This window comes from Antechinus flavipes, chromosome 3, assembly GCF_016432865.1.
Source record: "Antechinus flavipes isolate AdamAnt ecotype Samford, QLD, Australia chromosome 3, AdamAnt_v2, whole genome shotgun sequence".
Lineage (NCBI taxonomy): Eukaryota > Metazoa > Chordata > Mammalia > Dasyuromorphia > Dasyuridae > Antechinus > Antechinus flavipes.
This window is the reverse complement of record NC_067400.1, coordinates 493,996,919-494,019,355: the sequence shown is the minus strand read 5'-3', so window position 1 is coordinate 494,019,355 and position 22,437 is coordinate 493,996,919. Positions and strand designations below refer to the sequence as shown.

Here is a 22,437-nt window from a genome sequence, read left to right as displayed (position 1 = left end):
TTGTTTTCTCTGCCCTTTATAACACTACTGCATAGCGATCAGCCCATGAAAAATTTTTACAAGTTTGTGAAATTTTTACTATCAAAAGATCTTTTAAAAACCTATAAACAAAAAATAAATCTTTTTCATTATGTCTTGCCTCTCCCACTATCTCCTCTCCTCCCATATGTGGGCAGTATGATTTATGGTAAAGAATTTTAATATTTTGCTGGTTTGTGGCATAGCCTGTGTTGAAGCAGAAGCTTCACCAATAACATCCCAACATAGCACCATCTCTAATCTAATCTTTAGAAGTTTAAAGGCACTAGCAGTCAATGTTTTTATATATCTTTATTTTCCCTTATGTCCTATTTAAACACAACACAGAAAGTTAATAGCAAAGCAAAACAATGAAACATGGATGGTATTTCTTTCTTTCCTTTTTTTTAAAATAGTGAAATGTAGAAAAGTTACTTGAGAGGAATTTAGTGTTTCTACTTACTAACAAAAAGTATTAGCCTACACTGTGATGACTAAAATGTTCCTTTGAATAAACTTTTGCAAAATAATAATAATAACAATTAGATTTCAATCTTCTGTGCAATTATGACTTAGGTCTGTGAAACAAGAATAGATGGGAAAGGTGAGAGAGAAAAGGGCTAAGCAGGGATAAAAGAAAGCAATCTTTCTAGAAATACAAGAACTCTTTGTTGTCCAACTCTTCGTGGGGTTTGCTTTAGCAAAGATACTGCAGTGTTGTCCTTCTCCATTTTTACAGATAAGAAACTGAGGCAAACAGAGTTAAGTTACTTGTCTAGGGTCTCAGCTAGTGTGAGGTCAGATTTGAAACTCAGGAAGATGAGTCTTCCTGACTGCAAGTCCAACACTTTATCCAAAGCACTTGTTACACAAAAAGTCTAGTAAGACAAAAACCAGAATCACAGACATTACAGGAGAATAAGACCATAGCTAGCTAGAGCCTAAGAGAGGTTGTTTAGTCTATTGTCTCCGTTTTACATATGTGGAAACTGAGGGCAAGAGAAATTAAATAAATTGCTCAAGCTCACACAGCTAGTTATCAGAGATGGGATTTGAACCCAAGTTCTCTGCTTCCAAAGGCAGTGTGCATTCTTCATTGTGCCAAAACCTAATGTCCATTGGTTCATCCCAGGGTAGAGAATATTAGAACAATATGACTTTATTCCAGGCATTTTGTCTTTACTTTTTTGGGGGGGAGAAGGGAGCATTACATTTTAAATTTTTATTTTTTTATTTTTTAAATAATAGGCAAAATCAAATCCCAGATGAAAAGGTTTAAAGGTGGGGGGAGGGGAGAGACAATTAAAAACAACTTACATAAGGTTCCCAAAAGTCAATGTAGTGTTAGTCTATTAAAAGCTCAAAACAGCACTAAGACTTGTGGAATACCTATACTTTAAAGTCTACAAAGTGTTTTTCTCACAATAACACTGTGAAAAGTGGGGCAAGTATTATTATCCCCATTTGACACAGGAAGAAAGAGACGCTGAAAGAGGCTAAGAGGTCTCTGAGATCACATAATAAATATTGCAATTGAGTGTCCAAAACCTCTCTAGAGACAGATACTGAGTGAAAGAGGTTCTGGATTTGGAATCAAGTCACGTACCATTGTGAGATCTTAGGCAAATTACAACCTTTCTGGGGCTCAGCTACTTTATCGGCACAATGAAGAGGTAGCACTAGATTATCTCTAAGGTCTCCTTAAGTTCTAAATCTCTGTTCCTATGATCTTTCCAAACTCCAACTTGGGAATGTTTTTGGTGATTTGTCAGTCTACAAAGCACACATTTAAATCTAGCAATCTAGCCTAAAGTTATGGCATAAATTCCATAAGGATGATATCAGTTACAAGAGGAAACCCTGTGCCTGAATAGGAATGTATCCACTTTCCCAACATGTGGATCAATTTTAACAAGAATCAATTCTAAATTTTCCATGATGTCAGGGTCCTGGCTAACTGATTAGCACTGGAAAGCCCTTAAGGGCAGGGGAGAGGCTCTTAGACAAAGAGCAGTAACTAATATCATCAGGCTAGAAATACACACACACACTCATAACATACATCACCCCCTTTGGGACACAGACACCATAACACCTCTAGGAAGGCAAATTAGTAGAACATGTTATCACATGAGAGGCATGTACTAATTATCTGAACTTTATTTCCACCCACCCTTTTGTCTAGCTCTGCTAATAAGTATCAAAATTATGTTATTTAGTTCATTTACATATTTCTTTATTTCTCCTATCCCCCAAATATATAGATTTAAATTTTTTTCTTTATTATTAATGGACTTGACAAATATCAAGAAACAGGAAGAGCTCTAATAATAGAAAAAATAGGATCATATAAGAAATTGTGACTTTCCACTACTACGCATCACTTGGATAATCATTTATTTGAATAGATAGATTTAACTTAGGAACCCTGCATCTCTGTGATTCAGAAAAGTTAAATGTGATTTGCAAAAGTTAAGAACAATGTAAGCACCAAAAGTGGAAAATGAATCCAGGATCTTTGGTTCTTGAACTCTCTTCTAAACTTATTTCTACTCTCCTGTTTCATTTTTTAATACTGATTCTCTGTTGCTCTTTTCTTTCTTCCTTCCTTTTTCTCTTTCTTCCATAATTACATTGCCTGACTAACTTTTCCTTCCATTCCCACCGAAAAAAAGGCCTTTCTTATAACAAATAATATCATTAATAGAAAATAAATGCACACCTTGGTCAATGCAGAAAATGCACATCTCATTCCATATCTCTCTTTGAAGGGGGAAAGTAGTAACACTCTTCATCATCAGTCTTCTATAGTTGTGATATCACTGTGTCATCACAGTTCTTAAATTTTTTATAGTTTTGTTTACAGTTTTGTAATCATTATAAAAGTTCTTCTGCTGGTTCTCTTCAATTTGTGTCAATTCATATAAATCCTTGCATATTACAATGTAACAATATTATTTTAGAGGTATAGATGTTGATATTCAGCAAATTAACTACAAGAGAGTGCCCCTCAAAGAAGGAACAGAATATTCACTACAAACTCTTAGACCTATTCTATACCAAGTATCATTTATGGAATTTAATGAACATAAGAGGAATTGTTGATTTTCATTAATGCCCCTCACACAGTTTTTGATTGCATAGTCATAATAGTACCCTGAAGCACACCAATAAATTAAATTATTTCCTCGAAGATCATAGCATTTTTAAGTTGGTTCCTATACTTACAGCCTAAATGAAGAGTAAATCTCAACTCCACTGATATTAGGTTCTTTATAAAGTCGTTCTCTCTTCATATCTTCATTTGAGAATCTAGAAGATTCAAAGAAACTTCTCTATTCTCCCCTGACAAGCTCATGCCAACATTTTATAAGAAGCAAAATCCATACAACTGGGTCTTCAAGCCAAAGTTACATAATAAAAGAAATAATGCAAAAGGTTCTGGGAAATGATTACTTGGAATAAAGAATACCAGTAGATTATTTTAAGACTATTACCTTTATTTTTAAATGTCTTTTAAAAATACCATATTCTATATTATTGTTCTATAAAACACAATCACCAGGATGATTTCAGAAAGATCTGGAGAGACTTACATGAACTAATGCTAAGTGAAATGATAGAACCAAGAAAACTTTGTACACAGTAACAGCAAGATTATGTGATGATCAACTGGGATGGACTTGGTTTTTTTCAGCAGTGAGGTGATTCAAGGCAATTTCAATAGACTTGGGATGAAGAGAGCCTTCTACACCCAAGAAGAGGACTGCAGGGACTGAGTGTGGAACACAGTATGTTCACCTTTTTTGTTGTTGTTGTTTGCTTACTTTTTTTTCTTTCTCCCTTTTTTTTTATCTGATTTTTCTTGTGCAGCGTGATAAATGTGGAAATAAGTTTAGAAAAATTGTACAAGTTTAACTTATCTTGCATTACCTGCAAGAGGAGGTAGGAGAGGAGATTGGGGGAAAGGAAGAGAAAAAAAAATTGGAACATAAGGTTTTACAATAATGAATGCTGAAAACTCTCTTTGTATGTATTTTGAAAATAAAAGGCTATTTTAAAAATAATAATAAATAAATAAAACATTTTAAAATACCACATTCTATATTATCTTTCATTAAAGCTCCAAAGTCCTTCTACTTCTAAATCTATCATTCCATGGACCTTTATTTCTAAGGATTTTTTTTCCCAATAGAGTATAAGTCTTGGCAATTTCTAAAAAGTTACAAAGACTTCAAGTATGGGCCAGGCAATATCTTGTATATGTCTGCCATTGAAGGTAAGTTTTAAAAGTCTGATAACCAGGTTTTCCACTCAACAGCTCCTCCAAAAAAAACTCATATCTAATCATTCATAGAGACTATCTCCTAAAAGAAAGGAAAAACTGGAATTTCACTTCAGTAGAGGGAGTATCCATATTCCCTCCATTGAATCCAAAATCTTATGGATCCTTGAAATAATGAAACAATAAAGTCAAATCAAAAATATAGTTCTGTTTTTGAGACCTTTGTTTATATCCTATGACTACGGATCCATTGAAGAATGGCCTATGTGTATGCATGTGTGTATAACACATACATATGTATATAGGTAGGTGTACATATATACACATGTATATATACATAAATATGCATGTATATATAGGGAGGTGTATATATATATATATATATATATATATACACATATGTATATATATATATATACCATCTGCCTGTGTGTATATATGTGTATATATATATGTATATATACACACATATATATATATACCATCTGCCTGTGTGTATATATGTGTATATATATATATATACACATATATATTTATATACACATTGGTTGTCTATTTATCTTCAATACCAAGCCCTTATGCAAGAAATTAAATACAATTTTCCCTTGTTGACTACTTGCTTTTTTTTAATGCTACATGCATTAATTTTGTTTGTGCAAATGGTTTTGAATTTCATATAATCAACATGATCTGCCTTTCATATTCTAATACATAAAACATATTTATAATAATACTTTTTCGTAGTAGACAAGGACTGAAAACAAAGCAGTTGCCCATTGTTTAGGGAACAGCTAAACAAATGTTGGTACACGAATGCAAAAAAAGATTACTGTCGTATAAGAAGCAATGAATATGATGACCACAAACAGATGTAAAGTTCACAAACAGATGTAAAATGAAATAAGCAGAGCCAAGTAAATAATACACAAAAAATAGAAACATTGTAAATGGAAAGAAGAAAACTACCTCCCAAAGCCCTTAAATTACTTGTTTCAAAAATAGAGACCCTGCAGCTTGCAAAAGGAAAAGAATTTTTTTTTTGGGGGGGGGGGTAAAGAATTAATGCTATCCCAAATTTATACTTCTTTGGCATAGATGTGACTGTAGGCAAAACTTTTGAAGACCAAAATAAAAATCAACAAGAATTAATATAAAAGACATCTCTTCTCAAATCCTTTATCAAAGTGAATAATCCACAGTGTTAGAGCCCTGCATATAAAGATTTTTTTTTTAAGTACAGTGATTGATTTTGCTAATTATTTTTCTCTTCCTCTCCTTTTCTTTCATTAAAAAAAATTCTGTTACAAGAGATAGTTCTATGGGAAGGTAACAAATGAAGAGAGGGGAAAATTAGTAAATAAAAAAAAATTTAAACAAATGAGTTGTTCATATATAATAACATTTTGTTATTCTTACTAAAGTAAGCCCATTATAGACTTATATAACTCACTAAAACAATCAGAGAATGTATATGACTTACAGTTTACTCTTTTGGACACTATGAAGTGAAAGAGATTTAGGAAAACAAATTTCCTGCTCTCAAAAAGCCTACATTCTTTTTAGATAATGTAACGGAATGCCATATCTATTTCATCACTTCTAGGATATCAGGATTGGAATTCTGTATCATCAAAAGTTTGTAAAGCCTCAGCAATTTTGGAGGTTCTAAAAATCAATTTGATAAGTGTAAAATGGGGAAGATCTGCTTATTTAGGAGAAAAAGATTAATATAATTTTAGGCTACATTAAAAGAAACACACTGTTAAGCACTATGAGGTGATTGTCTAATTACATCCTGCTCTGGTCAGACCATTTAAAGAATATTGAGTTCAATTTGGGTAATGAATTAAAGAGGGTTAAGAGGAATATTTGACTAGCATGGTAAAGGGCCTTAGGATTATGCTATTTGAGAACTGATAGGTAGAATTTTAATAGGGAAAGAATTAGGTAAAAATTTTTTAAAAATTTCTAAAACTGAGAATTTGCCCAGAAGCTGGGGAATTGGGTTATAAAAGGAAGTGTATTATGTTCAAGGATCCTGCCCCTGAACAGAGATATTCAAGCAATGGTTCAATGACTACTTATTGAAGCTCACTATAAAAGGGACTATGATAGCTAAACCAAGGTATCAGTTAAATTGGATGGACTTTCAATTAGACTCTCAATTCCCTTCCAACTCTGACATTCCATAATTCTATAAATGTAAAAATTATCATTCTGTCCAATTTCTAAAGTACTTGGGAGAAAAAAAATTCTACCAAAGTCCAAATAGTCCAGAAACCTGTTTCAAAATCCTACTTTTCCTGTTCAGTCTAGACTACAATTGATTCCCTCCTTCCTTTCTTTTTCGCCCTCCCTTCCCCCAATCTTTCTTAAAGGAATTTTCAGTTTGGGACAATTCAGGTGGCATAAAGAATTCACTGCATAAGACTGTTGGTATATTATCACATACCTAACATTTTTTCCCAACAGAAGTTAAATTTACAACCAAAAGACATCAGAATTCATATGCTCATTGAGTTTTTATTTATCTTTTATACTTTATCTGAGATAATAATTGGATGATTTCTAAATTTCCTGGACTCTATAGAAAGCAGTACCTAGCTTAAATCTCAATATTATCTAATGAATCAATAATTACATTCTGAAAAATTGTTACAAAATTTTAAATCAATAAAGGAAAAAATTGTTGTTATTAGAAAAGAATGTAAGCCACCAACTATTGCAAATTCTCTTTGAAATTACAGATTCTTAGTTTAAATCAAACTTAATCTTTTTCCAGGTTCAAGGTTCATTTAGTACAGGCTAGAATGTGACATTAAGTTAAAAGAAAACAAGGCTTAAAAACATTTACCAAAAAAAAAAAAAAAAAAAAAAAAAAGTTTATTGGACTTGCCTAAGGATTAAATTGCTCTCACAAACCAGTAATTTGATAAATTGAGTGTCAATGAATCAGTAAAATATGGATTAAATTTCCCCTGAAATATACACCAGTTTCAAAATGATGGAAAAAATGCTTAACAAAATGTGTTTGGTATTCTCCAAATCCCTAAGTGTGTGGAAGGTCAGTTTGAGATAATTCTCTAGCCCATAATGAGTCTTCTCTACTTTTTTTATAAAAGTTATTAGAAATAGGTTATTACAGTTCATGAAATTTCTAAAGTTATCAAATGTATATCAAATTATTTCATTTGTTCTGTAATTCTTTAAAATATTCTTCCAAGTAGAAGGTACTTGTGTTAAAGGTAGATTTCTGTCTACCTCTCCCTACCTTATCTTTTCTAGTATCTAAAGCAATTAACTAAATTTGGTGTCATATCCCGAGGGAACCAGCAATGGAAGAAGTTAGCTGGATAAGAGAAATTGGAGTCATTTCAAAAATTGAATGTAATAAAGCAATATGTCCAACTTCATGACAATATATTCAGGCTACCATTTAGGGAGTAGGGAGTGGAGGAGGCAGTAGAGGGAAAGGTTGAGTGACCAGATTAATTGTTAATTTGGGGCACAATGCAGATTTCAAACATGATTAGGATGTTAAGCTCTGTCTCCCCAGGGAGATCAAACTAAGAAAAATAAGCAAAGATAATTTTGAGTTGACCAAGAACAGGAACTAATTTGAGAAGAAAAAGTCTAAGATGTCTCCTGAGTTTGACACAAATTAAGCTAGGTCAAAAATCCAGATGTGGAGGAGGCAGATAAAACAGAAGAGTTATGGCTCTGTGTTGCCACTGCAACGTGTTAGTTTTGAGGAGTTAGTGAAGTACCATCTCTACTGAATGGCTCAATTTGACCATAACATGATATCTGCCTCATTCTGACAAGCTAACTAGATTGAATTTCTACACAGGATCACTTAAAGGGATTATATTACCTTGTCCCAATCAATAGGGCAGGTAAGACTTCAAATTCATTTTTATAGCAATGCCTAGACTCGACTTCTTCTACTTGAACTAACTATAAATATGGTTAGGTACTAAATTGATTTATGAGATTAAAGAAAATCACATACATTTTCATGTAATCTTAATCAAACTTCAAGATGTTGAAGTACTACATGGAAATGTTCTATAATGATGGTTATGTTTGTATTGTTTTGTTTTACAGGTGCTTATTCCTTCAAAGTTCCATGTAGAAAGCCACAGATAGTGGGGGTAAGGTATAAAACCCTTCATCCCAGAGGGATCCTGCTGACAATGTCTGGTTTGGGTACTTTGTGTTCTCACCCTTCCTGAGAAGTCAAGGGGGCACAACCACCTGTACAGTTAGAGACAGTTACATATGTATAGCAGTGTGCTATGGTGATGTAATGGTTCTATAGTTGGCACATGCTCAGTGTGCTGTAGTGATGCAACCCTATTAAGGTATTTAGGGACTAAGAGGACTAGAAATAAATGGACTCCATCTTTGACCTCATGGGTCTCCTGCTTCATCACTCCTCCACTAAGACACTACAATTCCATATTCACTATTCTTCATCAATAAAACATAAACTCCTTAAGGTTCAGCAGAAATTTCCTTTTTTTTTTTCTTCCTCTCTCTAGAGACAACCACAGCTCCTGGCACACTTGACTTCTTCAAACATATGTCACATGGCATAAAAACCTCAAATTCAACCTGACAGTTATATATTTCTTCTACATTTAAAAATCACAATTGAAGATAGATGTAATTCTACTGTGCTTTTTAAAAAAAATAACGAACATGGTCTAAACAATTTAGGTTATATCCCCAAAGTTGATAGGTAAAATCAAATAATAAGTATAAATGTCACACACACACACACACACACACACACACACACATATACACATATATTCCACATGTGGTTCATAAAAGTTTTGGATACTACTTCTTAATAGCAAAATGGGTTCAAGATGGCTTTATAGTACCTTTCTGATATTTCAGAAGAAAACAAAACAAAATAAATCCCTCTTGAGTAAAGCTAAATAAAACAATTTACTAAGAAGTTATCTGTAAGGATTTTTTTAATTTATTTTTTTTAATTAAGTAAATAGAAATAAACCAGAAAAATCTCATTCATACAATATATTGAAGAATGGGGAGATTTAATTAATCAAATATTATAGGTAATATGTTCTCATACTATGTGCCATGAATAAACTTCAGGTTTTCCATGACGACCACGCTAGCACCCAGGATACCCCAGAATCAGCCGGAGTCAGGGTAAGCAAAAGTCTAATCTTTATTCTCAGTCTTTAGACACAGGATGGAACAGGATGGAAGCAGAATCTCCACGACCACCTTCTCCCTCATCTACCACCAAGAGTGTGTCCCTCGCTCATCTTACTCCACCCTCTAGTCCCTCCTACAATCCTCTATACACCAATCATTGAGCCAGTATAGCTAGTGGAAAGGACCATATTGTCCAACCAGTAGTTAGCCTCAAGCACTCAGCAGTTCCAACCTCAGTGTATCAACCCAATAGTTTCAGCCCTCTACAATTTTCAAAAATAAATCTCATGTTTTCCAGTAAGAATTGGAAGAGTTAACATTTAAATTTCCTTTCAACTATGGGATATTATAATTATAATTAAAGTCACATTTATTAAGAAAGTACCACTTCGACAACGATATTGTATGAGGACATATTTTGATGGAAGTGGATTTCTTTGACAAAGAGACCTGAGTTTCAATTGATAAATGATGGACAAAAGCAGCTACACCCAAAGAAAGAACACTGGGAAACGAATGTGAACTATCTACATTTTTGTTTGTCTTCCCGGGTTATTTATACCTTCTGAATCCAATTCTCCCTGTGCAACAAGAGAACTGTTCAGTTCTGCAAATATATATTGTATCTAGGATATACTGCAACATATCCAACATATATAGAACTGCTTGCCATCTAGGGGAGGGGGTGGAGGGAGGGAGGGGAAAAATCGGAACAGAAATGAGTGCAAGGGATAATGTTGTAAAAAAAATTACCCTGGCATGGATTCTGTCAATATAAAGTAATTATTAAATTAAAAAAAAAAAAAAGAAAGAAAGTACCTCTTAGGTTTGTGGAAAAGGAAGAAATGTATGGCCAAAGAAGAAGTAGAGAACATTATGAAATGCAAAATGGATAACTTTGATTATATTAAATTAAAAAAAGTTTTTGTACAAACAAAACTGCATTGTACAAATGCAGAAGGAAAGCAGAAAACTGGGGGGAAAGGGGATTTACATCCAAGGTTTTGATAAAGGTCTCATTTCTAAAATATACAGAGAATTGACTCAAATTTATAAGAACACAAGTCATTCTTCACTTGATAAATGGTCAAAAAATAGGAACACAATTTTCAGATAATCAAAGCTCTTTCTAGTCATATGAAAAAATGCTCTAAATCACTATTGATAATAGAAATGCAAATTAAGACAACTTTGAAGTACCACTACATACCTCTCAGATTAGTTAAAATGATAGGAAAAGAGAATGATAAATGTTAGAAAGAATGTGGGAAAATTGGGACATTGCTGGTGGATTTGAGAATTAATCTAACCACTCTGGACCAATATGAAACTATCCCTAAAGTGCTATCAAATTGTGCATAACCTTTGATCTAACAGTGTCTCTCCCAAGTCTGTATTCCCCAAGAGATCATAAAAAAGGGAAAAAGAGTCACATACACAAAATTATTTGGAGCAAGGTGGTAGCAAGGAATGGAAACTGAGTGGATGCCCATCAGTTGGGCAATGACTGAATATGTTATGGCATATGAAGGTCATGGAATATTATTGTTCTAGAATATTACACAATTACACAATTGTTCTAGAATATTATAGAATTATAGAATTGTATTGTCCCATCTATTGTTCTAGATCATCAGGATGATTTCGGAAAGGCTTCGAGAGACTTCCATGAATTGATGCTGAATAAAATAAATAGGACTAAGAGAACATTATTCACAGCAACATATATAACACAACAAGATTATGTTGATCAATTCTGATGAACTTGGCTCATTTTCAACAATGAGGTGATTCAGGCCAATTCTAATAGAGCTGTGATGGAGAAAGTCATCTGCATTCAGACAGAAGACCATAGGGACTGATTGATGACAACATAGTATTTTCACCTTTTTTGGTGGTGTTTGCTTGCTTTTTTTCTTTCTCATTTTTTTCCCTTTTGATTTGATTTTTCTTGTACAGGATAAATAGGAAAATATGTACAGAAGAACTGGACATTTTAACATATATTGTATTACTATCTAGGGGAAGGTGAGGTGAAAGAAGGGAAAAAATTTGTAACAAAAAGTTTTGCAAAGGTAAATGACCATCTTTGTATGCATTTTGAAAATAAAGAGCTATTGTTAAAAATAATAAAACATATTTAATAAGAAAAAAAGAAAAGTCAGATACAAGACACTATGATGGATGTCTGCCATACAAAGACGAAAAAGAAAACAGTCTTTATCCATATGAAACTTGTGAATTACTGGGACAATTAAAAAACACATAATACAAGTTGAAATTATTGAATGTATAAGGGCAAACAGAGACATCTGTGATTCACAGAAGGTACAATTTCTTTGAAGGGATCAAAATGAAAAAGTCCGACCTATGCAAAGGGAAAATGGTATCTACAACTGCATTAAGAAAGACTGAGAATATTCAATCAACAATCATTTTTAAAAATGATCTTCTAGGAACTTAGGAGATTTATAATCTATTAGATTCAATTACAGTACTCCAACCACGTTTTTTAACTCCTTTTACAATTCCCAAGATATTCCAAGCCACTTCTACAGCTCTGGGAATGTAACAGAAGCAAGAGCTACTGGTATTTAATGAATGGGATGAAGCAGAAAGAAGTATGACATCATAAGATTTCCACTTAAGGAAGATCACTTTGATGCCGAATGACAGGATAAACCACAGTGGGGAAGAACTGGGATCTGATAGCAAGATGGCACCTGTGTGAGTAGAGAGATGGAAGTACATAGGACAGATATTGTGAAGGCTAGAAATAGCAAAATGTGGAAATGGACTTGCTGTTTGGGATGAGTGTGGGTAAAGTGTCATGGATAACATTGGGGCTCTAAGCCTGAGTAACAAGAGATGGTAGTATACTAGAAAGTAATAGGGAAATTTCAAAGAGAGAAGGGGTTTTAGATTTAAAAAATGAATTCTGTTCTGTTTTATACTAACTCTATTCTGTGATAGTACCTATGTGAATGGAGAGAAAGGATGTAAGATATTATACAGGTAGAAATAATATTTGGTATATTTGTTCATCACAACTTAGTAAATCAAAACAGCCAAGGCTTGAAATAAAAAGAAAATTCAAAATTTTTTTTGGCTTAAGAGTGAATAGGTTTGGGGATTTGTGTGTGTGTGTGTGTGTGTATGTGTTTTCACTTGTCCAGGTGCACTTTGAATTATGTGCATTGTGTCCATGGAAACTTCAGAGGTCATTTTTCTTAGATTCATCTGGAGAAGATATTGAGGAACAAAACCGATCTGATTTCCTTCCCAAAAGTTCTTTTAAATTAATTAAGTAAAGATATTCCATTTACTAAGAAAATGTTCAAAAAAGAAGGCAGTAGAAATTAAGCTCTTTAATAAAATAGACATTATGTGTATTTTATAATAAAATTTAACAACACAAAAACACACAATCAGTTTTTATGAAACAACAGAAAATAAGCACGTCACTAAGGGATAGTTCCAATGAAAGTACATTTCCTTATGTCTTTCTAAGTCACATAAAAGCACTTCCCTTAAGGCTCATGCCATTAATAATACTAATCCTCTATGTCTATTTCATTTTCAGATTTTCCTTCACATTCTATTTGGTATCCAAGGTTTCAAAAGATTTCATTTTTGTCAATGTAAATTAGAGAGTTATCTTTTAGGAAAGTAGCAGAGGAATAGATTCCCCCAAAAATATTTAATATAACAATATATAATGTGATTTCTAGATGCCAACAAAAATAGAATCACAATTTTAATCATAGTTCTGATGATGTGCCCATCATTTGAAGATGAGCCTAAGTCCAAAAAGGCTTACCTTCAGAAGGTTGACCACCATGTTTTAAACTGTTCAATCATAAAAATAAGTGATCTATGAAACCATGGAGTAGAATGAGTGTCCACACCAATGAAATTGGCATTTTTAAAACTCAAAAGACTCAGAGATAGAGTAATTCATCTCTAAAATTCCTTTCTACTTTACTTTAGTTAGTTAAATTCTGATCTAATAAATATTACTTCCCTGTGTCCAAAGAATAAAAATCAATTAACCACAAGGAGTTTACAAACAAAAAGAAAAGATCTATTGTATCCCAAAGAGATCATAAATAAGTGAAATGACCCATATATAAAAAAAATTTTTTAAGAGCTCTTTTTGTGGTGGCAAGTAATTGGAAATTAAGGAGATGTGATCAATTGGGGAATGGATGAATAAGTTGTGGTATATTTATAAAATGTAATACTTGTGTTCTATAAGAAATGATAAGCAGGCAGATTTCAGAAAAACATGTAAAGACGCGTGAACTGATGCTGAGTGAACTGAGTAGAACCAGGAGAACACTATATACAATGACAACAGTGTGTGATAATAAACTATGATAGACTAAGCTCTTCTCAACAATACAGTGATCCAAGACAATTCCAATAGACTTGTAGATGGAGTAAATAGATGGAAAATGCCATCTACATCCAACCATAAAACCATGGAGACTGAATGCAGATTGAAGCATACTGTTTTTACTTTCCTTTTTTTTTTCTTTTTTGTGGTTTTTCCCTTTTGTTCTGATTGCTCTTTCACAACATCACTAATATAGAAATGTTTAACATGATTATGTGTGTGTGTATATATATGAAAAATAAGGGGGAAGACCTAATTATGCAAAAACAAAAATCATAGCAGTATTATTTATAAACAGCAGAAACAGCAGTTGGAAACAACTGGGGAACAGCTAAGAAAAATTCTAATATATGCTATTCCTGGAATCCTATTAATGGCAAAAGTTACAATCACTAAGAAAGACTGAAAGCAGCATGGTAAGACACAGTAATGCAAAATGAACAAAGCAAAACCAAAAGAATAATGAATACAATTACTACAGCTACATAAAGACAACTTTAAACAGTGAAAAAATTAAGATGAAAAAATGTTAGATAACAATAATATTGATATAAAATATTTACCCTTTCATTCTTTTAAAAAATGGATGCTACTGAAATGTGTCTGCATATATTAGCAATCACAATTACTCTTTGATGCTGTTTTATTTCCGTCATTTATTTATTAAGTTCTTATTTCTGAGATTCTGACACTGTGAGAGTTTGAAATATAGATATGCTGGTGTTTTGGAAACTGTGCCAAACCACAGATTTCATTGAACAAATAAGTTGGGGGGAAAATAAGATTTCAGGTCATCATTTCTGAGTTTGTACAAATAGCTACATTTTAAAATGGCAGAAAATAATACATACCAGTCTTCTCCTCTCTTCTTCCACTGCAATAAGTAATCTGGCAAATTCTTTTAATGACTGAGCTAAAAAGAAACAAAATAATTAATTAATTTTCTCATATTAGAAAAAAAATACACAAGTTTTACTTCAAAGAACATTTTCAAATAAATTTTGAATGCTATCATGACAGAATATATGTATATATACATATAAATATATGTTGTATACAGACTTTTTCTGAATCCTTATATAATAAAATGTAAAAAAAACTCAAAAAAACATAAAGTTACAAGAAGTTGACTGAAGATAGAATATGCCAAATAATAAAGTAGTACTCTCTCCATAGGCAATCTAATCCCAACTTCTGAAAATGATTAATGAAATTATATCTCCAGCCCTAAAATCTCTCTTAGGTTTCAGTTTCATATTTGGAATAGTCTACCAGTTATTTCACTTATATCTCAAAAAGAAAATTTCGCCACTAAGCCCTATCAATTCTATTACTACAATGTCTTTAATCTATTATCTCTTCCTTCTTCTACGAGTAATATCCATGTTAACATATTTGTTACTCATGCTACCTAGGATAAACTGGCCTTTAGACCAGTGGTGCTCTAACTCCACTGCAGATCCAATTAGCTGCATTACTTCTTTGGTAATCTTGACTTTAAAATTCATTAGTTTCATACACTAAATCAAGCTTTCATTGATATAGATTTTTCCCTATATTGGTGCCAATTACAATCTCTTCTGTGTTCTTGTCCTATAAAGTGCTTTTAAAAAAAATCAATTCATTTTTTCTCTACTTCCCATCTCCCCACACTTTCCCAAAAAAGGAAAACAAAATCCTTGCATGGTTACACAAAATAAATTCCTGCATTGGTTATGTCAAAAAAAAAAAAAAAGACTCATTCTGCACTAAGTTTTATCACTCTACTCTTTTTTAAAAATATATTTTAAAAATTTTTTATTATACCTTTTTATTTACAAGGTATGTACATGGGTAATTTTTCAGCATGGACTCTTGCAAAACCTTCTGTTCCAACTTTTCCCCTCTTTCCACCCACCTCTACCCCAAATGGCAGGTAGACCAATACATGTTAAATATGTTAAAGTATATGTTAAATACAATATATGTATATATATCCATACAGTTATTTTGCTGCACAAGAAGAATCAGACTTTGAAATAATGTAAAATTAACTTGAGGAGGAAATAAAAAATGCAAGCGGACAAAAACAGAAGGATTGGAAAGACTATGTAGTGGTTCACACTCATTTTCCAAAGTTCTTATACTGGGTGTAGCTGGCTCTATTTATTATTCAACAAATGGAACTGATTTGGTTCATCTCATTGTTGAAGAAAGCCATGTCCATCAGAATTGATCATCATATGGTATTGTTGTTGAAGTGTATAATGATTTCCTGGTCCTGCTCATTTCACTTAGCATCAGTTCATGTAAAGTTCCAGACCTTTCTGAAATCTTCCTGCTGGTCATTTCTTACAGAACAAAAATATTCCATAACACTCATATACCACACTTTACCCAACCATTCTCCAATTGATGGGCATCGACTCAGTTTCTAGTTTGTGGCCACTAGAAAGAGGGCTGCCACAAACATTGTTGCACATACAGGTCCCTTTCCCTTCAAGATCTCTTTGGGATATAAGCCCAGTAATAACACTGCTGGATCAAATGGTATGTACGTTTGTTTGATAACTTTTTGAAAATAGTTCCAAATCACTCTCCAAAATGGCTGGATGTATTCACAATTCCACCAACAATGTATCAGTGTCCCAGTTTTCCCACATCCCCTCCAACATTCATCATTATCTTTCCCTGTCATTTTAGCCAATCTGACATGTGTGTAGTGGTATCTCAGAGTTGTCTTAATCTGCATTTCTCTAATCAATAATGACTTGGAGCATCTTTTGCTATGGCTAGAAATAGTTTCAATTTCTTCATCTAAAAATTGTCTGTTCATATCCTTTGACCATTTACGAACTGGAGAATGGCTTGATTTCTTATAAATTAAGAGTCAATTCTCTATATATTTTGGAAATGAGGTCTTTATGAGAAACTTTTATTGTAAAAATGTTTGCCCAGTTTATTGCTTCCCTTCTAATCTTGTCTGCATTAGTTTTGCTTGTACAAAACATTTTCAATTTGATATAATCAAAATTTTCTATTATGTGATCAATAATGATCTCTAGTTCTTCTTTGATCACAAATTCTTTCCTCCTCCACAGGTCTGAGAGGTAAACTTATCCTATGTTTTCCTAATTTATTTATAATCTCATTCTTTATGCCTAGATCATGAACCCATTTTGACCTTATCTTGGTGTACGGTGTTAAATGTGGGTCAATGCCTAGGTTCTGCCATACTAATTTCCAATTTTCCCAGCAGTTTTTGTCAAACAGTGAATTCTTATTCCCAAATTTGGGATCTTTGGGTTTGTCAAACACTAGATTGCTATAATTATTGACTATTTTGTCCTGTGAAACCAACCTATTCCTTGATCAACTAGTCTATTTCTTAGCCAATACCAAATGGTTTTGGTAATTGGTGCTTTATAAGATAATTTTAGATCTGGTACAAATAGATCACCTTCATTTGATTTCTTTTTCCATTAGTTCCCTTGAAAATCTTGTCCTTTTGTTCTTCCAGATGAATTTTGTTGTTATTTTTTCTAGGTCATTAAAATAGTTTTTTGGGAGGCTGATTGGTATAGCACTAAATAAATAGATTAGTTTAGGTAGTATTGTCATCTTTATTCTATTCGCTCAACCTATCCAAGAACACTTAATATTTTTCCAATTGGTTAGATCTGACTTTTTTTGTGTGAAAAGTGTTTTGTAGTTTTCCTCACATAGTTCCTGATTTTTCCTTGGCAGATAGATTATCAAATATTTTATACTATTGGTAGTTATTATAAATGGAATTTCACTTTGTAATTCTAAGTGTTGGATTTTGTTAGTGACATATAAGAATGCTGATGACTTGTGTGGGTTTATTTTGTATCCTGCAACTTTGCTCAAGGTGTGGATTGTTTCTAATAACTTTTTGGTAGAAGCTCTGGGGTTATCTAAGTATACTATCATATCATCAGCAAAGAGTGATAATTTGGTTTCCTCATTATCTACTCTAATTCCTTTAAGTTCTTTCTCAACTCTTATTGCCAAAACTAGCATTTCTAATACAATATTGAATAGTAATGGTGATAGTGGGCAACCTTGTTTCACTTCTGATCTTATTGGGAATGGTTCCAGTCTATCCCCATTACATATGATGCTTACTGATGGTTTTAAATAGATGCTACTGACTATTTTAAGGAAAAGTCCATTTATTCCTATAATCTCAAGTATTTTTTAATAGGAATGGATGTTGGATTTTATCAAATGCTTTTTCTACATCTATTGAGATAATCATATGATTTTTGTTAATTTGGTTGTTGATATAGTCAATTATACTAATAGTTTTCCTAATATTGAACCAGCCCTGCATTCCTGGTATAAATCCTCCTTGGTCATGGTGTATTTTCCTGGGGATGATTTTCTGTAGTTTTTTTGCTAATATTTTATTTAAGATTTTACCATCAATATTCATTAGGGAGATCGGTCTATCATTTCTTTCTCTGTTTTCAACCTACCTGGCTTAGGTATCAGTACCAAGTCTGTGTCATAAAAGGAATTTGATAGGACTCCTTCATTCCCTATTTTTTCAAATAGTTTATATAGCATTAGAGTTCATTGTTCTTTAGATGTTTGGTAGAATTCACATGCAAATCCATCTAGTCCTGGGGATTTTTTCTTAGGGAGTTCGTTAATAGCTTGTTCTATTTCTTTTTCTGAAATGGGACTATTTAAGCAATTTACTTCCTCCTCTGTTAATCTGGGAAGCCTATATTTTTGAAGGTACTCATCTATTTCTCTTAGGTTATCAAATTTATTGGCATAAAGTTGGCAAAGTAATTCCTTATTATTGCTCTAATTTACGCTTCATTAGTGGAAAGTTCTCCCTTTTTATTTTTAAGACTAACAATTTGATTTTCCGTTTTCCTTTTTCTAATCAGATTTACCAAAGGTTTATCTATTTTATTGTTTTTTTTTTTTCATAAAACCAACTCTTAGTTTTATTTACTAATTCAATAGTTTTTTTTTTTTTTTACTTTCAATTTCATTAATTTCTCCTTTTAATTTTAGAATTTCAAGTTTAGTATTTGAATGGGAGTTTTTAATTTGGTCTTTTTCTAGCTTTTTAAGTTGTAAGCCCAATTCATTGATCTTCTCTTTCTCTATTTTATTAAAGTAAGCCTCTAAAGATATAAAATTTCCCCTTATTACCACTTTGTCTGCATCCCACAAATTTTGGCATGATATCTGATCATTGTCATTTTCTTGGATGAAATCATTAATTGTGTCTATGATTTGTTGTTTCATTCAATCATTCTTTAGGATGAGATTATTTAGTTTCCAATTACTTTTTGGTCTATTTACCCCTAGCTTTTGGTTGAATGTAGTTTTTATTGCATTGTAATCTGAAAAGAATGCATTTACTATTTCTGCCTTTCTGCATTTAATTTTGGGATCTTTATGTCCTCATATATGATCAATTTTTGTAGAGGTTCCATGAACTGCTGAGAAGAAAATATATTCCTTTCTTTCTCCATTCAGTTTTCTCCAAAGATCTATCATACCTAACTTTTCTAACATTCTATTTACTTCTTTAATTTCTTTCTTATTTATTTTGTGGTTTGATTTATCTAATTCTGAGAGTGCAAGGTTGAGATCTCCCACTATTATAGTTTTGCTGTCTATTTCTTCTTGCAACTCTCTTAACTTCTCCTTTAGGAAGTTAGATGCTATACCACTTGGTGTATATATGTTTAGTATTGATATTGTTTCATTTTCTATGCTACCCTTTAGCAAGATATAGTTTCCTTCTTCATCTCTTTTAATTAGGTCAATTTTTGCTTTTACTTGATCTGAGATAAGGATGCCCCTCCCCTCTTTTTTTTATTAATAGATTCTGCTCCAGCCTTTTACCTTTACTCTGTATGTATCTCCCTGCTTTAAATGTGTTTCCTGTAAACAACATATTGTAGGGTTCTGGCTTTTGATCCAGTCTGCTATCCAAGCTTATTCCAAGATTATGCTTTTCTTTTTCTTAACCACTTTACCCCCTTCCCCAGTATTGAACTTATGTGTACCACTTGCCTCCTGCAGCTCTCCCTCTTTATAATCACTCCTACACCCTTTGAATCCCTTACCCTTTCTTGTACTTTTCCCTTTTTACTCTTTTCCTTTTCTCTTTTCCTCTCCCACTTTTTAGTGAAGTGAGAGAAGTTTCTCTGTAAACCAAATATGTCAATTATTTTCTCTTTGAGCCAAATCTGATGAGAGTAAGATTCACACAATATTTTTCCTCCTCTCTAAATTCCCTCAGATAAGATAGGTTTCCTTTGTCTCTTTGTGGAATGTAGTTTCCCTCTTTTTATCTTTCCTTTTCCCTTTTTCTGATACTATCCCCTTTCCATTTATACTTCCCTTTTTTTATGTTATAAAAGTAAAATCAAATTATATATGCACTCTTTATATCTATCCATAACAGAAAGGCAGTTCTCAAGAGTTGTTTTTTACCTTTTTCTGCTTCTCTTAAGTCCTATAGGTGGAGGTCAAATTTTTTGTTTAGCTCTGTTTTTTTCATTAGAAACAAATAGAATTCACCTGTTTCATTAACTGTCCATCTTTTTCCCTGGAAGAAAATGCTCAGCTTAGCTGTCTATTTTATTCTTGGCTGCATTCCAAGTTCTTTTATCTTTTGGAATATCAGATTCCAGGCCCTTCGATCCTTTATATGGAAGCAGCTAGATACTGAGTGATCCTTATTGGGGCTTCTCAGTATTTGAATTTTTTTTTCCTGGCTACTTGTAATATTTTTTCCTTAGTCTGATAAGCCACAATATTCCTCAGAGTTTTTATTTTAGAGTTTCTTTCAGAAGGTATTGATGAATTCTTTCAATGTCTATTTTACCTTCTGATTTTATTACATCTGGGCAATTCTCTTTGATGATTTCCTGTAAAATAGTGTCTAGGCTTTTTTTTTTTTCGTCATTATTTTCAGAAAGTCAAACAATCCTCAAATCATCTCTCCTATATCTATTTTCCAGATTTGTTGTTTTTCCAAATAGATATTTAACATTTTTTCTATTTTTTTTAATTTTTTTTTTTTAGTTTTGCTTGACTGATTCTTGATGTCTCAGTGAATCATTCATTTCCATTTGTTCAGTTCTGATTTTTAATGAGTTATTTTTTTCATTAGCTTTTTAAATTTCTTTGTGTATATGTCCAATTGAATTGTTAAATGAATTGTTTTGCTCTATGGGATTTTTTTCCATTTCACTATTTTTTTTTTTTTACTGAGTTATTTTCTTTTTTCCAATTCACAAATCCAACTTTCCTGGGAGTTCTTTATCTTTTCCAATCCATATATTCTGTTTCCCTCGGAGTTCTTTTCCTTTTCCAATTCACATTTCAGAAAGTTGTTTTCTTTTTCCACTTTATCAAATTTTTCTTTTAATGAGTTATATGCCTTTTCCATACTCTCTTGCAGAGCTTTTCTTTCCTTTCCCCATTTTTCTTCTAGCTCTCTTTAAAGATCTTTTATAATTTCTTCTAGGAGAGCCTTGTGTGATGGGGACTAGGTTACAACCCCCTTTGGGGTTATGTCTGGAGACTGTCTGCTATTAGTCTCCTTGGGGTTAAAAACTTGCTCTTTTTCTGAATAGAAGCTATCTGTAGTTAGAGTTTGCTTGGCTTTTTTACTCATTTTTTTAAAAAAGACCTTAGGGTCTGCTTTAAGGCAAGGAAATTACCAGCTATCTCTAGAGGACAGGGATAGATAAATGGACAATAGCTGTCCTGCAAACAAGCTGCAAAGAATAACTGAACTGTGGAAGTACCCTGGGAAGAGCCCCACAGCAGAAGTGTCATTGCCCTGGGCAAAGTCTCTCTTCCAACCTCCGCTGTGTAGAAGTGTGACTAACCTAGGCAAAAGCCCCGTGCTGCAGAATGTGACTGCACAGCTGTGCTGTGGTCCATGCTGAGTCACTTCCAGTGCTGGGAGGGTGTAGCTAGGTCTTGTTAAGCTCTGGGGTTTTGGAGTACACTATACCTTTGGAATTTGTATAACTTCTCTGCTGATCTACTGCTTTGCAACCAAAGTAGAGCAGCCAACCTGTGATAGTGGCCTCCCTGCAAATTCTCCACCTGCAAGGACTGCGCCTGCCCCGGTCCACTCAGTGTGCTAGCCTCTGTGTTCTGCCTCCCTGTCTGTGCTAGCCTCCTCCCGTCAATCAGGACAGACCTTTTCTGGCAATCCTTCAAATTATCTTCAACTGGTAATTTGTTGTATTCCCAATATTTGTGGATTTTACCATTCAAGCACTATTTCTAAGACTGAACTTGTTAATTAGTAGTGACGGTAGAAGGAGAGCTTAGAAAGACATGTGTGTCCTCTCCACCATCTTGGCTCTACCTCTATCACTGTACTCTTAAGATGTAGGCAGCATTCTTTTTCATTAAGTCTTTGGAAACATGCTCACTATGTTTATCAGAGCTCTTAAGTCTCCTAGAATTGTTTCTCTTAACTGCTATTTTAGAAATTATTCACCTGGTTCTGGTCCATTTAGTTTGCATCAGGTAATAA

At 33.0% G+C, this 22,437-nt stretch overlaps 1 protein-coding gene across 1 annotated transcript in view; it reads right to left on the bottom strand.

Moving 5' to 3' along the window:
• The window catches only part of ARHGAP42 (Rho GTPase activating protein 42), a 405,542-nt gene that overhangs the window by 266,207 nt on the left and 116,898 nt on the right, over positions 1-22,437 (bottom strand). Inside the window, exon 3 of the mRNA XM_051986849.1 lies at positions 14,750-14,811. Within this exon, the coding sequence (XP_051842809.1) occupies positions 14,750-14,811 (62 nt within the window). The remainder of the gene's footprint in view (positions 1-14,749; positions 14,812-22,437) is intronic.